At 40.7% G+C, this 17,045-nt stretch overlaps 1 protein-coding gene across 2 annotated transcripts in view; it reads right to left on the bottom strand.

Annotated features, from left to right (window-relative positions):
- The window catches only part of RAB11FIP1 (RAB11 family interacting protein 1), a 39,889-nt gene extending 23,080 nt beyond the window's left edge, over positions 1 to 16,809 (bottom strand). For both annotated transcript variants that reach the window (XM_027865157.1, XM_027865158.1), the window contains exon 1: positions 16,424 to 16,809. In XM_027865157.1, the coding sequence (XP_027720958.1) occupies positions 16,424 to 16,794 (371 nt within the window). In that variant the 5' untranslated portion in view covers positions 16,795 to 16,809. The remainder of the gene's footprint in view (positions 1 to 16,423) is intronic.
- Between the last annotated feature and the right edge of the window lie 236 nt (positions 16,810 to 17,045).

Genomic DNA, 17,045 nt, shown 5'->3' with positions numbered 1-17,045 from the left:
CCTTAAGAATACTGAGTAATTCCATTCAATCTCAAATATTTAAAAAAATATTCACTCGACTGATCTCTTATGAATACTAAAACCTCTGCTTAGAATAAAAAACAAGTTTGGGGTTTTTTTTTTCTTTGAGTTTCAGAAGTTTATCATGACTGCTTTGTCTAGAATTGAGTCCAACTTATATTTTAAGTTATATTCGGGAAAGAGGTCTGTAAATACATACAGAAGAATCCTTAAACTAATGAAAGATCTCTGAAGGCCTGGAAAGTGGGAGAAAAATGAGGCTAAAAATTCTTTCAATTAATTAGTCTAAAACACCAACTCAAAAAAAAAAAAACTAAAATAGGTCTCTTAACTCCTCTTCTTCCCCTTCAAAACTATTCTGCTGAAGAAGAATGAAGACAAATAGGCATAAAAATGAAGAGGCAGTGAGGCAGCACAGCTGACAGAGCCCTGGGTTTGGAGTCAGGAAGACCAGAGTCCCCATCCTGCCTTAGAAACTGACTAGATGTGTGGCAATCAGCCTCAGTTTATTCATTTGTAAAATGAGAGGGTGGGACTCCTTGACCCTCTAAATCGTTTCCAACTCCAAATCTATGTTAAGAAGAAACTGATAATTGAGTAAAGTATCTACCCATTCTGCCCAGTTGTATACTAATCATGCTGGGAGACACATCCTATCAATCCCTGAAGACTTTGATCACTCTGGGTATCTCTGAAACTTCACACTTCTCTGGCAATGAGTCCACTTGCAACATAAAGACTGTCATTTTTCTTTAGGACATGGAGCTTCTCAAAATTTCCCAAAACAGATACCAGATATCCTTCCTCTGTGCAGTCTAGCCAAATGTCAAAATGCAGACGAGCAAGGGCAGTGTGCTTTCAGCAATTGGGAAATACAAATTCTCAGAGCCCTAGTCTATAGACAGCAGGAATCATTCCTGTAAAGGGCTGGATAGGATGCCTCAAGTTCATTTAGGCAGACGAAACATTTTTTCTCTTTAAACTATTCCAAAGGAGATTTGGGAAAATAGCAGGCAGTCTCTAGGTTTCAAACACCACAATCAGAGTGACGTTTACAATAATTATTTCCATTTTCTTACAATGAAGAAAGGTAAAATAATTGTGTGAAACGAAAGAAACGTCTTGCGCTGTAGCCGTACTGCTAGAATATACAGATATTTTACATTGCTCATTTCCTCCTTCCTCTCTCCCCTCCAAGCCCCCAATCCTATCAGAGGAGTTGTAGAACCCACTAAATCAGGTACTGTTCAACAGGTGAGAGACTCTCTATAAAGGAAAAAGCAGCCCCACTGGTTTTACTTAGAAATTCTACTTTAGGGATTTTCCTTGTTCCTTCATAGGGGATATTCACATCTCCATTTTGCTTTCAATTATGTTGCTTCCTCCATTTGAAGTCTTAATCCCTGTTTGCAGCACCAATCACCTCCTAGTAATCTACTTCTGTGTCACAGAAGCTTATGACCTGAGGTGGGAAATGGTTAGAACTGAAGAAATCAGTCTGTTAAGAATTTCATTTTTCCAGAAAAAAAAAAAGTGACAAGACATTTAGTTGGAAGTTGTGTACATTTGAAAGGGCTCTGAATGCAACATGGGAACACCTGTAGGAGCTGATGCAGACTGAGATGAACAGAGGCACAGAAACCATTTAATGACAGCACTGAAAAGAAAAACACTTAGATTTAAAAATTCTGATCAATGCAATGCCTAACCAAGACTCCAAAGGATCAAAAATGAAACATGCTTACCCATACTTCCTAAAATTGCAGCGATGGGTGTAGGTGCAGAATAAGACACATTTTTAGACATGGCCTGTGGATTTATTTTGCTTGACTCTACTTACTGGTTATAAGGATTTTGTTTTTATTTTTATTTTTCAGTTGGGAGGGAGGGGTGGGTTGGAAAGGAGAGGGGAGGTAGTGATAGTGCCAAAAAGAGTCATTTAAGAAACACAGACAAGCAAGATAGCTTTGAAAGTAACAAGTTAAATTTACTATTTTTTTTAAAGCAAGCTGTACACAATACGGATTCATAATGTCCACATATAATCTTTTTTTCTCCTACTATGAATATGGGAATGTTCTTTCAGGGGAGTGTTTGTTAAGTTCAGGATAACTAGATAGATATAGGAAGGCTCTGAAAAAATTTCATCCCATTTGGGCAAAACGATTAAACACTGCATCACTGCTTTAACCTTAAGGGATAAAAAGAATTCAAAAGTATGTTCTCCTCTCAGATTACCTCCCATCTATTCTGGATATATCTTCTATGTTCCTAGCTATTTACATTATCGTCTCCCTCAACCCTCCTCAGAATGTACAAGTGAGGGCTCATTTTTGTCTTTCACTGTTATCTCCAGTGTTTAGTTAGTAGGTGCTTACTTAGTAAATGCTTTTTGACAGACTCTAAAAAGAAACACGAAGAAGAAATTTTTATAACCTATAAAAAGTATGATTTAAAACCTACAAAAAGGTATGGAGTTTAACAAGTTTTGTTACTGGCCATTATTATCTGTGACCTGGAATGGAGATTGCTCTAACCAATCCCAATCTCTCTCACATTCATTCATCTGTACCCTGTGTTCCATCACCACTGCCACCATCCTAGTACAGGCCTTCATTACCACCCACTTGGGACTCCAGCAATCATTTCCTAATATGTTTTTCTAACTCCATGCTCTCCTTCTTCAAGCTACCAAATTAATCTTCCTAACACCAAGAATCTGAAGACACTATCCCTCTCTGCCCAAAAATCTTCCCCACTGTCCACTGAGTCAAGATCAAACTCTTTTGCCTGGCATTCAAAAGCCTTCCACAACATGGCAGCACCTTTACCTTTCTAGTCTTATTTCATGCACACTTTACTCCAACCAAACTTGATTGTACTCTGCCAGCAAAATACACCTACCAAAATCCCACCTCTAAGCCTTAGGACCATTACAATCCTAACCTTGGAATAAGCTTCCTCCTTCTCTTAATCAAATGAATGTCTCTGGATCCTTTAAAGTTCAACTCAAATGCCCCCTGATCTGTTAAGTCTTCCCTAACTCGAAGTCGATAATAAAACTTCTCAGACCACACAGAATACACTTTCTTGGTGTTGAGCACATGACACCACTTGGGTTGTATCACGTGCACCAACCAACCCCTCAACCTGCACCGAGATCATTAACCCAAATTAAGCCAGCACTTTGTACACAGTAGATATCTTATATGTTTGGTCAACTGATTTGGATCCTACTTACTCATGAACTTACTATGGGTATAAGTTCTCCCTAAGGCCTGTCAACTACTTGTAAAGTCATTATTAAATAAAGGAGTATGAGTTTCTGATATTAATCCCTAAAAAACACCCCATTTGCAGTCCTGCAGTCCTACGGTCTTATATACTTATAGCTACCAAATCCAGTTCTCTCTGATGTGCAGAACACAGAAAACCAAGAGCTGACAAAGAAATGTCTGAGTGTTCTAGGACTGATCTTAGCAGATCGACTACAGCTCCCTTGAAAGGAAATCTAAAATGTCAGCATAAGCATATCCACATAAGATCCAATGTCCTCTTGTGATAATGGTATTAATACTGCCCAATCACAACTCTGTTGGTTCTTTTAGTTCCTCATACCTGGAAGTCACTCCCTCCCCTCCCATCTTGCTCTCTGGATCCCCAACCTTCAAAGCCTCACTCATATGCCACCTCCTACTGGAAGCTTTCCCTAAACATTCTACTTATTAGTTTTCACTCCTTCCTCAAATTATATTGTATTCACTTAGCCTTTTACACATTTTATTCCCCCAGTAACTGAACATAGGCTTCTTGAGAGCAGGACTATTTTTCATCATCTTTCTATTCCCAGAATTTAACTGACTGCACTGCCCACAGTAGCAATTCAGAGGTGCTTGCTGAAATGAACTGTAACCTCATTCTGTACCTCTTTCTGTGGCTGTCTTCCTCACTTGTTCCCAAGGTATCTATCTGTCCTTTAATTGGCAAAAAGTGGTAAATTCAACCAATCAAAAAATGGTTGCTAGGAAGGCCCAAGGATGGTACCCTTCCTAAGAGTTCCTAGCTCAGTCAATCAATCAATAATCAATTAGTATGAATACTATATGCCAGGCACTGTACTAACAAACAGAATGAATGATATAATCCCTGTTCAAGGAGATTACAATCTAATGGGAGAGATAAGGATATACAAATACATACAGCATAAATATAAAGAGAACAAATGCAAATAAGTATAAGGTATATAAGGTAGTTTGAGAGAAATGGCACTAACAGTTAAAAACTAAGCCAGGAGCATCTTATTTCATCTGTCTGTCCCCTCACCTCCTATCTTAATGTTTTATGATCTAATTTTGGCTGCTAAGGAACACATTTTTCAATTCTATCACTGCCTCTGGGAAGCAACATCAAGGGGATAAAAAGCAGCCTTTAGATTCTAGAAGGTCTAGGCTCCAGCCCCACCTCTTACATATACTGCTTGTGTGATCCTGGGCAAGTAACCCCAGTGTCCCAGGCAACGTTTTTAAAAGAGGGTTCTTAATAGGGATCTGGGAACATTTTTAAAAAATTATTTTGATAACTGCATTTCAGTATCATTGATTTCCTTTGTAATCTTATGTATTTTATATACACAAAAACCTTCTAAGAAGGAGTCTCTATGCTTCAAATGGTTACCAAAGGGGTCCATCACAACAAAAAAGGCAAAGAACTCCTGCTTTAAAACTACCAATTGCAGAACAATTACAGATCTGCATTGGACAGAAGTTTCTTCACTGGGAATTCCCTACAGTGAATAAATCACAAGTTCAGACCCTATCTCTACCCCAACACTCCACACACTCCCACACACCACCTCCCCCTCCAAAAAAAATTATCCCTATGGACCAATAGTTTCTTCTAAGGTAATTTTTTTAAAGTTGTGTTTTCACAAAACTCATTAATGATGTTTAGAAAGGGGTAATCATTTCCTAAAACTAACTCCTTATCTAGTCTCTTCTGAACTATGCCACATAATAGATAAGTGAAACAAAAAAGGCAATGAATGAGTCATTTTGGACATTTCCAACACAGAAATTTGTTTCGCTTGACAATACATGTTTGTAACAGGGTTTATCAACAGGGAAAAAAAAATAGAAAGAAAGAAAAATAGGATTTTAGCTGACTGAAAAAAAAAATTGAATTTTAATTAAAAAAAAAAAGCAATGGATGTCAATCATTCAGTGAGCATTTATCAAGCATCTACTATGTGCCAACCACTGTGTTAAACACATGGTGAGGATGCAGAAGAGGATTCAAGCAGAATATTAATTTTTTAATTTGCCACTGTCACTTGGTTCTGAAGACACAACAACTCGTTACAGATTTTGGATTTTCTGAAAGATGCAAAGCAAACTAATTGGTATAAAAAATTGATCAAGGAGCTGTCCAAGGAATTAAGAAGCCAAGCCTTCAATGCAAGAATTTTCCTTTTTTCTTTTAATGGGGAGAGACAGAATATAAATGTTTCTTGATTTAAAAAAAAGAAAACAAAACAAAAGTATCTGAGGCTTTGCAGGTGCTTGGGAAAGAAGAGGGAGACAAAGCAGTATTGCTCTGAGGGAGGGGGAAAGGAAACTAAAAAGACTCAAGGCAGCCCAGCTGAAACTTTACAGAGTCCATTAAAGAACTAGCAGCTGATTTAGAGATGGTCAGCCCACAGACAACAGAGCAAGCAAACACTGGGCTGGGCAGCTCAAGGAGGTAATGAGTAATCCCTGGGGACGGATTTAAACTATTCAGCAAGGAAGTCAGTGTGCACTTCTGCTTGTGAAACTCCCAAATATTGAACCAAACCAGGGGTGGGGAACCTGCAGCCTTGAGGCCTCATGCGGCCCTCTAGGCCCTCCAGTGCAGCCCTTTGACTTCATCCACACAGAAACGTGAGGTTTGGATTCTGTCAAAGGGTTGCACTGGAGGACCTAGAGGGCCGCATGAGACCTCAAGGTTGCAGGTTCCCACCCCCGAACCAAACTGCTGCTGCCCTGAAAAATGTTATTTTAAAGATGAATGGTTACTTGGCATGGAGCATGTTTCACTTTCCGCATTCCTGGGGGGAGTGTGGGGAAGAGGAGCCAGGGCAGCGAGGAGCTGGAGTGTTATCTGCATTAAGAGAGTTTCAGGCCATCTTCCTTCACCAATCTAGAGGAAGGCCATCATCTCTAGCCTTGCTAAAGACCTTAGATTTCAAGAACATTGGAGCAAACCAGGCCTGCTTGGTAATATCTTGTCTCTTGGAGCAGAGGACAGAGTGGACAGAGTCGTCAGTATGAAATGGGACAACTGAGGACCATCTGCTTCCAGATGGATTGACAGGGAACAGAAGATCATCTTTTCTGAAATGTAGAATAAACATTGACATGAAGATGCCTCCAAAAAAGAAAGAAAGAAAACTACCAGTGCCCGGCAGTGTTTGCTCATGATTCTCCACAAATACTGGATGTCAGGTGTTATGTTTATTTAAACAGGGAGAGAGGTGAGACCAAGGCTTCTAAAAATACTTGGATTACAGCTCTTTCCAAGCCTCATAATTTAACAGAGAAGTCAGGCCAGTATTTTCATACCTGAGTTGAGTGTAAAATGAAGCCCCCTCACAAGTTAAAGCTAATGAAACTCTCCAAACTTAAGATTTTCCTGAATATCCATTAAATGAAGGCACACCAGGGCGGCTAGATGGTGCAGTGGATAGAGCACCAGCCCTGGATTCAAGAAGACCTGAGTTCAAATCTGGCCTCAGACACCTGACACTAGCTGTGTGACCCTGAGCAAGTCATTTCATCCCACTGCCTTACAAAAAAAAAAAAAAAGAACCACAATAATAATGCCCCCTTAAATTTGTATAGTACTTATTTTCAAAGAGCTTTTATATACATTTGACCCTTACAACCATCCAAGGAGGTAGGCAGAACAGGGGTGTTAACCCCCACTTTGTGAGGGAGATTCTGGCAGATCAATGAGGGGAAGGAAGGCCTCAACTACTTACCCTGTGGTCCTAAGCGGGAGCAATGGGTATCTACACTGTTCCTGACAAAATTTATTTGATGTGTTTACAGAAACTCAATCTCACTGATGCTAATACTGGACTGTCAGATTTTGCACAGCAATCTTAAGTGCAATGAGTGCTGTTGAATGGATATTTACTCACTGAAGGCAGTCTTAAGGAGAATTTGAGGTCCAGTGGGACAGTCTCCAATGCTGGGGGAATTTAAAATTTTTAAATGGGGAAAATAAAATGTCTACTCTCTGTCTAGATCAAACAGCATATAGGGGTAGAGGCGAGGAATGCAGTCATCCTAGAAGAAAAATTCCCTCTCTGTGCTACAGATACCAATGATGGTCCACACCTGAGGCATGAAACCTCATTTTATCTGGAATGTCTAAGAGTCTGATGAATGAGGGCACAGACATAATCAATGACTTATTCTAAAATTAAATTGTTACACACACAAAAAAAAAACACAGAAGACCAAGCTCTACCACTTACCACCTTTGTGGCCTCTCCTATACCATTTTACCTCTCCGGGACTTCATCTCCCAGTCTTTAAAATGAGGACAAGGGGGCAGCTAGGTGGGACAGTGGATAAAGCACTGGCCTTGGAGTCAGGAATACCTAAATTCTAATCTGGCCTCAGACACATAACACTTACTAGCTGTATGACTCTGGGCAAGTCACTTAACCCCAACCGCCTCACCAAAAAGAAATAAATAAATATAAAATGAGGACAAGGTAACTGCTAAGGGTACTGTTCTTAAAATCCTTAAAATCAGAGAGAGGCAGGGTTCCACAAGGACAAGTCAGCCTGTAAGTCTGAAAGACCTAGATTCAAGCCCTGCCTGTTACCAAAGTGGCTATGTGAACCTGAGGAAGGATTATTTAACCTTTTCAGTGTTCCAGGGAACTCTCTAGGACTTTATGTTACTAATGAACTGTATCAGTGGAGGGTGTTCAAATCTTCATGTTCCCCATACCTCTTAAATTACAGGTCCAGATCCAAGGGGAAAATATAGTACTGAATAAGTTGGTGGGAAACATTCATATTGGTGAACTGCATGACAAATTTAATCGAAAACTAATATAAAACCCTGCTCAGTTTAGTATTCTAAGATTAAATCCTTTGGTAATATTGGGAACAAGAATAATATTGGCTTTTATCATTCAGGTTCTCCCAAACTTCATAACAAGGAAAGGTCTCCTTAGGCAGTGTAGCAAGAAGATTTTCATTGTCCTCCTAAGGGAATATGGCATGTTTTAAAAGGCATATACCTTTTAAAAGAACTATTCAAAAAACAAAGTGTATTTCACCTCAAGAAATATTTTCCTGGAATTTCCTAAAGCTTCTTTCCCAGTTTTCCTTTTGAAACCACCACCTCAGGAAAAGACAACTGCATCTTTAAATTACCAAAGTTCTTTTATTTGCCTAAATAGGCTCATTCCTCAGTGTATCCCACTGGGACTCCCCAGAAACTAAATCCCCAGACTGCTCTCAAAGTGATTACCAACAGGCTCCCCCTCTGCAAGAAAGGAATTCTTTACTCTCATTAGTAACTAAAGAGGCTGGGTTTCACTTGTTCTTTGATGTTAAGCAAAAGCAGAGATAGCAAAAACCATGCAAAGACCTAGCATGCTGACAGCTAACACGATTTAGCTATAAACCCTCTGGAAACAACTGTAATAAAACAAAGTGTCCTTGTAAAAACTCAATCAGGGAAACTATCACCTCACCTCTCCTAGGCCTACAATAAAGGAAGAACACCCCCACCAGACACACACACACACACACACACACACACACTCACTCTCTCTCTCTCTCTCTCTCTCTCTCTCTCTCTCTCTAAACCCCAGACTGAATGATTAGAATACCCTCGCTGTGTTGGCTGGTCATTTTCTCCAATCCAGAACACATCTAGGGTACCTGATGCCACCACCTCAGTCTTTCCCAGTCTCTAAGGTCTCAGAGACCTAGATGGTTTCTTCTAGGCTCAATCTGAAAGTCTGGGTGTCCAGGACTCTGGAAAGGAAAGGCCATTCTAATGTTTTAAGTCTCTGTTCAGCAAGGGAAGAACATTCAATTCTAGAAATTCCTGAGTTTCGGTGATCATGGCTAGGTCCCAGAAGAGAACCACTGCAAGGATGTGCTAATACTCCCAGGGTTGAGTTAGAATCAGATTGGCCTCTGGAGGTAGGAAGGGTAAGGATTATTAGGGGATAAGGTATTACACTTCCCAAGGATACAGCAAGACTAAAATTCAGAACAATGATAGAAACAAGAGTTTGGTGATATAGGAACAGAGGAATGCTATCAGTTGAAGCAAAGAACAGTAGTAACAGGAGTAGACAGATTCAGAGTCAAAGGACCTGGGTTTGAATCACAGGTGTTAGCATACCTGTGTGACCTTGGGCAAATCACTTCCCCTCTTGTGAGATCTCAGTGTCTTCACTTCTAAAATGAGGTGGTTGGCCTAGATGACTTTTCCAGCTCGGAATCCCGGATGATCTTATGATCCTAAGTATGGGCTAATGACAATCTTAGCAGACACATTGTTTTTAATCTATCTGCAAAGATCCTTGTGGAAGTGTAATAATCACAAAAAAAGATCACACTTATAACACTCTCTTTCCATTAAAATTCATTATAATTTCACCAATCTCTGCAAATGATGTAGACATAAAATTAAAGCAAAGTGAATTAAAATGAAAACTATAAACAGGGACATTTAAATCTTCAAGGCAGTAAAACAGTCTTTCGTAATTTGGCCAAAAAGCCCATCAAATAAATTGTTACTTGCCTGCAAAATTTTATTTTTATTAACATATAAGTATACTTGTTTATATATTATTAATGCAGTGTTTAATTCTGTCACTTAAAACAAGCATTTCATGAGCTGCAGCAGGAATCTGACCAGTGCGGAAACACCAGTATACTATAACAAAACAATGAAATGACTTATACCAACACATATAAACACTTTGTAAAATGGTTTCGATGGTATCCATGTACTGATTCATTCCAACAACAGACTCAAAGTTTTCTTTAGTGATAGGGAGCTCCCTTTATTACTCCTGTGGCTATTTTGGAAGAAGAAAGCTGGAACCTGGTTCACTTTCAATACTAGGCTTTCATTATGTCATTCTTTGCCCCTTTGTAAAGTGAGAAAAAAAGGGGCAGGGGAGGAAGCAGTAGCAACTTTCTGGGGTGGGGGGGGTGGGGGAGGCTGGATACCTTAACAATGAATTCATTATAAACAAGTAAGCAAGTACATTAAAAACATCAAGAAATTTCTTTTATTTTCACCAAAGCAACTGCTCTCAGGCACACTTGACCTTAATCATCTCACTCCTCTGTCATCTCTAGGTTAGGACTGTTTTTCACATACCTACTCAGAACTCTACCCTTAGCCACAAAGAAAGCAGAAAACAATCTGTTTTCTTCAACTTGTCACACAATGGAAGGGGAGGTTCTCTGGAAGAGTGAGAAGGTAAGTTTTCCAGTAGGGTTCAGAGTTATCAGGGGAGATCTAGAGAGAAAAAAGGTAGGCAGAGAAAAAAGAACCTAATTTTAAAACAATAACATGAACTCTGATTTGCTGACCTGCAATAAAAGGTAATTACATGTAAACAAAACCTGTTAAGCATGTACTGATTGTTAACATTTTTAATCAGATTCTTAGGGTCAACTAATTTTGTGCCTCCAGGCAGAACTAACTTGGAAAGATAACTACCTTTTTTTTTTTTTTAAGCTCCCCAGAGGCAATTCCAGTTTCCCAGATTGAAAGGTGAGGTAGAAGGAAAAGGGTGGGAGGTAGGGGAGGAAGTGCTGAATTCATAAACTGATGACTAGGTCTCAATATCTACTACCATCTGTGTGACCTTGGACAAGTTACTTCCCTCAAAGGACTTATTTCATATCTGTAAAATAAAGGTATTTGAAAAATAAGAGGTCCATTAGCTGGAGATTGGCTAAACAAGTTGTGGTATTGGAATGGGATGGCATGCGATGTTACTGCTGAGTAAGAAGTAATAAATATGATGAATACAGAGAAGCAGAAGACTAGATATATTAAGGACTGATAACGAGAAGGATGCAAAACCAAGAAAATATACATAATGATGACATTCCAAGTGGTAAGATCAATGAAACAAACTAAACAATGGTATGAAATTATAATGACCAAGCCTGAGCCCAGAGAAGAGACGGGAAGGCACTTCCCTCCCTCTTTGCAATGTACAGGGATTATGGGTGTGGAACATGTGTGTGCATGTGCGTGTGCATGTGTGCGTGTGTAAGAAATTATTTGTTATAATGGATGGCTCCCTGGGAGTGAGAGCGGAAAAAAAATACATCAGAACTATAGATGCTGTAAAAAGCTATCAATATTTTTTTTAAGTACTTTGGACTTCTAAATCTATGATACTCACTCTGGGAAATAGCCAAAAATTAAATTTAAAATGATTCTCAAAACTCTGTACCAGAGGCAGAGATACAAATTTCAGGCCTCCCAAACAAGTATTTCAGTTGCAGGAAGGGCAGGAAGGGAACAGACTAAACAAGCCCTAAATTTCCTTCTAGCTCTAAATCCTACCAAACTCTTGACAGTGTGAATTACTCCTAATGTCTAGCCCCTAGGATTAATGTCTAAATCCCGTCAGTTACAACTTAAGTTCATTTCCGTTACTTTTATCCTCCGTAGAAACTGAAAAACTGCTCCCATGATTCCCTTATAAATTTCCTTTGGCAAAATGAACCTGGTGGTTTTTACTTGACCTCAGAGAGGGGAGATAAAACACAAAATAATTTTTTTGCTACCTTCTTATGGACTTTGAGTTATTTTACATCATACAAAGTTAAATGATACAAAAATTAAACATATGCCTATGTAATATTTAAAAAAATAACCAAATTTTATACATTAGTCTCCATGATAGCATATTCTAGCATCTAGTTTGCTTTGAAGACATATTTATTTAGAGGTCCAGTAAAAATCTATGTCTTTACTGGCTCTATTTGCAAGTCAGATTCCATCTAATATTCTGGTCCCAAAATGAAGTTGTTCTGTGCTTAAAATGAAGTCTTTTTCAATACTGAAAGTCAACATACAAATGTGTATGTGTGCATGTCAATTTCACTTTGTTTTTTAAATGTCAGCTAGCTACCATTCCTATTGTGAACTTCATCAATTCATAAACAAAGACAATTAAAGATGAGTATCAGCCAGTTCTACTTATGATGCTTAAAAGAAAAACCATGATTGAGAACAGTTATTTGGAACATTAGCATTTAGAAAAGTAACACTGTGAGTTTACAATGTCCGAACCTGAATTTATTTTTCTTCCTCTTTTTTTCTAGAAACTTCCATTGTAAGTCCTCAACTGCTATGCCAGCATGGCACAATCTCTACCAAGATGAATTGAGTAGAGAGGTTCAGCAGTAACAATAACAGCTGGCATTTCTTTAAAAAGCGCTTTGAGGTTTGCAAAGTGTTCTCACTTAAGCAACAGAGAGAATATGAATGTTGATCAACGGGAGGACCAGTATGGCTAAGTACCCAGAGGTTCATCACCAGAAGGTTGGCTACTAAGTGATGAAATTTTTGGCTACAACTACAAATGAAACCCTTATTAAAGAGAGGACAAGGAAAGAGGTCAAGAGAGTGCCCATCCTAATGACATCACAGGTCTTTTCAAGTAATGAAGTTTCTCTACAAAATGAATCTTTTCTGAATGAATGCTAAGTCAGTCTCTTCAGTAACAACTTACTGATCTCACTTTTAAAGTAATTTTGAGTTTAAGACAAATGATTTATAGACTGGAATTTGAGTTTCTTTGTTTTTCTAACTGCCTGAATAATTAGTTCAAATAACTTTCCTAAACCAATCCATTTTTGCTCTCTTCAATTTCTGTCTCTATGGTGTTCCTTAGTGAAATATTGCTCATCAAATATTCAGATCTGTGTTGTTAGTATTGCAAAGCTTTTCAGAAGGATGCATTCCAAAAAATTAACATGTAGCACAGCAATGGTGCGTTGTCATGGACACTTGGAAAGTTCCAGACATGTGCTTATTTCACCCAACAGACCAGAAATGGGCAATTTCATCAATTTATACAGGAGCATTATCATCCTTTGGTCCAAATCTGGTGCATTAGGTTATCACAGAATCAAGCCAAATAACCAAGAGGGCCAAGAAAACTGGAAGCAAAACAAACCTTGATTAAAAAAGGGCACAAAATATTTCTCTTGAAAAGGTCATTTCCCTTCTGACACACAAAACAGCTACTGTACTGTGCTGATCTCTACAATAGTTTCATTAATCCAAGGATCTAATAGTGTCTTATAAATATCAATTAAACCTGACAACATCCCAATTTATAAACAGGGAAACTTGGGCGTCCAAAGACCGAGTTGCCTAAAGCCCCAGAATGAGTCAGTGCCAAAGCTGGAACTAGACCCGGGAAGCTAAGATTCCAGGCCCCCGCCCAAGCCAGTCAGAAGCACCTTATCTTTCAAATGGATAAAAAATTCATGTAAGTAACATACAGCTGGTATAAAGCTATTATACCTTTATCCCAGGAAGAAAACAGACTGAAGAGAAGGTCAAAGCTTGGTCCTGCCTGAAATGTCTAATCAGATGATGGAGAAAACTATTTATCCACTTCTTTAATGAAAGACAGAGTTCATCACCTCCTTATGAAAGAGTATCCCATAAGGTACTCCCTCAAAAATCTTCACAACATTAGAAAGGGCTTAAAAAAAAAAACCCTGTTTTTCTTCTTTGATTTTTTTAGATTTCAAAGAAAAAAAAAGGAAGGGGGAAAGAGGAAAGAACAAAGGAAGCCTCTGGAAAGTCTTAAATAAGGATCTAAGTCCACCTGGCTAGGATATTTCTTAAGTAAAAAGACTGCACAGGTCATTCAGGCCAGCAGTCCTTCCCTCCCCAGCAATGTCTGAAAGAGTGGAGCAGCCCAAAGAAATATCCCCATAGCTGCCTATGGGCAGCAGCCTATGGGGAAAATGCCCTATGGCATTTTCTGCTGGGTGGGGTTATGTATTTGAGAGAACTTATCAGAACAGTAAAACAGGTACACAGGAGTTCAAAGAACAAAGCAACCTTCTGTAGTTTCAAGTAAGGCTGAAATGAAAATACCAGCTGCCACAAGGACCTGGCAGCCAGGATCAGTTGTGCCCAGTTATAAAAGCTTTCAGCTCGTTGGCTTACTTGGGTTCAGTAAGGTCTGTACAAATTGTTAGTATGGGTGAACAGGATAGAGCCTGGGTAGTGCTATTAACATACTTCGCCCATCAGAAATACAAGATCATTTGAGGCCCAACTCAGTTAATCCTTTTAGCTGACACATTTCTCTGCTAAGGATGGACTTTTTAGTTGATCCATAAGATGATACAACAAGGAGGTAGTTAGCTATCTAATCCAACCCTCTGGTTTTACAAATGAGGAAATGCTGGAGTCAGGAAGACTCATCTTTGTGAGTTCAAATCCAGCCTCAGACACTTACTAGCTGTGTGACCCTGTGCAAATCCCTTAACTCTGCTCCTCATCTGTAAAACGAGGTGGAGAAAGAAAAGGCAAATCATTCCAGTATCTTTGCCAAGAAAATTCCAATTGGAGGTACAAAGAGTCAGACGAAAACTGAAAATGACAACAAAAATGACTTGCCCAAAGTCATACACATAGTAGGCAACATTTGAACCATAAAGTCCTGGGACTCAGGGCTATGCTCTTTTGATTCCTCCTTTAGATCAGTGATATGAAATACAAATAAAAAAGAAAGCCACTAAATAATACTCAAATATAAATATACTAAATATAAATAAATAACAGGGATTCTTTCTCTGTGGGCCACATACTGACTTAAAATGTAACATTATCTGTTTTGTTGTATTAGTATTTATTTTGGTAAATATTTCCCAATTATATTTTAATCTGGTTCTGGCTATGCTCTAGCAACTAGAACTGACTGTGTGTTTGACCTCTACTTTAGATGACATTTATATAGCACCCTGAGGGTCCTGTCCTTTCCTTCAAAACATCTTCAACTGACTTTATCCTTACATGAATTCAGCCCAAATGGCAATCAATTCTGTCCCTAACGCCTTAATGCTAATTTTTCACCTTTTTCCTGGGAGATGAGATCTGCCCATATCAGTACACTAGACATCTGATTTGGGAGTAAGAAAACACCCAGAGAGAGAAAAGTGCCAAAAGCAAACAATCACCTATTTGAGAATTTTGCTAATGGCTGGTTTTCGAAGCCCATTACTCAAGAAATCTCCAGAAACACTGCATCTATGTTAACTAGAAGCTAACATCTCTTTAATAGGTACCAAACCATTTCTAATTTTCCTTCTAAATCTACTTGTTCTCTTCTCTGCTCTGATTATCCTCTACCCTACTAACCTCAACAGGCATCTCTATTTCAGGTCACCTTCCATTTCCTTGGAGTCTTTGGTTTTCCACCCACTCAGGCTATTCTAGGACATTGCCCAGATATGTGTGCTCTTTAACATTTTAGTTTTAGTTTCTGTATTCAGGCTCTTCACAGAATGACAAGTTCTGATTCACTTCTGCCCATCCTTAACTCAAAGTTTCTACTTTCAGTATCATACACCCAGAAGATACAACACAACTACTAATCAATCACTGATTGACCTATATGTGATACCCTTTATGAAGAAGAACCCCAACAACTCACTGTGTCGCTGGGATGGATGGGAGAGAGCATGATGCATAAATTTCACTTCCATACCATTTTATATATTACTTGGCCATCAAGTCATAACAGGCTTTTTTTTTTTCTCTTTTTCACAAAGGATAAAAATAGTTTGCTCTATAACTATTTTCGCAAATGATTTCCCCCTTTTTTTGCAAAAGCACCTCCCCACATTCTATAACCCATCTTCATTCTCCTTTCCCAATCTCTTACCCCCTCCCCCCACAATTCTCATTCTCCCCAACAAACTCCTCCAATTTCCACATTTCCCTTTCCCCCAAACCGTTCCCTCTCTCCCCCAACTGCCCCTTTTTTTATTCTTAGTATCTTCCCCTTTCCTGCCCTGCCCTGCCCCGCCCCACCCCCCATCCAGCTCACACTGCCCCCCTTCCCAATCCTAAAAGACTTCTCCTTCCCCCGTCTCCCCAACAATCATTCCATTCCCCTCTTTCTTCTGGGCCCCCTCCCTAAGCTGCCCGCCACTTTGCCCTCCGGTTCTCCATTTCCCCCACTGAGCGCTCCCCTCGTCTCTGCGGTCCCTCCCCACCCCCCCTTCGCTTCCTCTCGCCCTCCTCCGGCAACCCCTCCCCCCAGGAGCCCCTCCCCCTGCACGCCCCCTCCCCCGGCCGCCCCGCGCGCACGCACTGGGTTTTCCGTCGGCCCTGGTCGCGGTGCAGCTCCCGAAGGTCCACTTCGGTTCGGCCGAGGAACTTGTCGAGGCCGAGCAGGGCGCGGTGCAGCACGGTGAGCTGCAAGGTGGCGGCGTTCCCGGGCACAGCTGGCAGCCCCAGCGGCGGCAGCTCGAAAGTGGCCTCCTCCCGCCACACCGGCGCGCCCAGGCTGCGCTCCGACACCGAGGTGGCGTACTTCTCCTTGCCCACCTGGATCAGCGCGTACGCGTCGCTGGTGCCGCCGGGGCCCTTGGCCCGCAGACCCCGGGCCTGAAGCACCGTCACCTGCACGTGCGTCGGGGACCACGCGGCCCCCAGGCCCCGGCCCCCAGCCGACAGGGACATGATGCCGACGCTGGGGCTGATGTCGGCGGCGCCGCCTCCGCCGCTGCTCCCCCTACCTCAGCCTCCGGTGATTCTGGCTCCCAGGGTCACGGCCCGCGGTCCCTTTAAAGCTTACGGCCCCGCCCCCGCACGGGGCCCCGCCCCCCACCTGTCCGCGCGCCCACCGCGGTATCTCCGGGAACTTGTTTTGGACCCAAGTGACCCCGCCCCCTCCTGGCTGGCTGAGCCTGGGCAGGGAGGGCGCCCCGGGA

This window comes from Vombatus ursinus, unplaced genomic scaffold (genome assembly GCF_900497805.2).
Source record: "Vombatus ursinus unplaced genomic scaffold, bare-nosed wombat genome assembly UNPS02014778.1, whole genome shotgun sequence".
Lineage (NCBI taxonomy): Eukaryota > Metazoa > Chordata > Mammalia > Diprotodontia > Vombatidae > Vombatus > Vombatus ursinus.
Note: the sequence above shows the minus strand (reverse complement) of the source record. Positions and strands in the feature narration are given on the sequence as shown.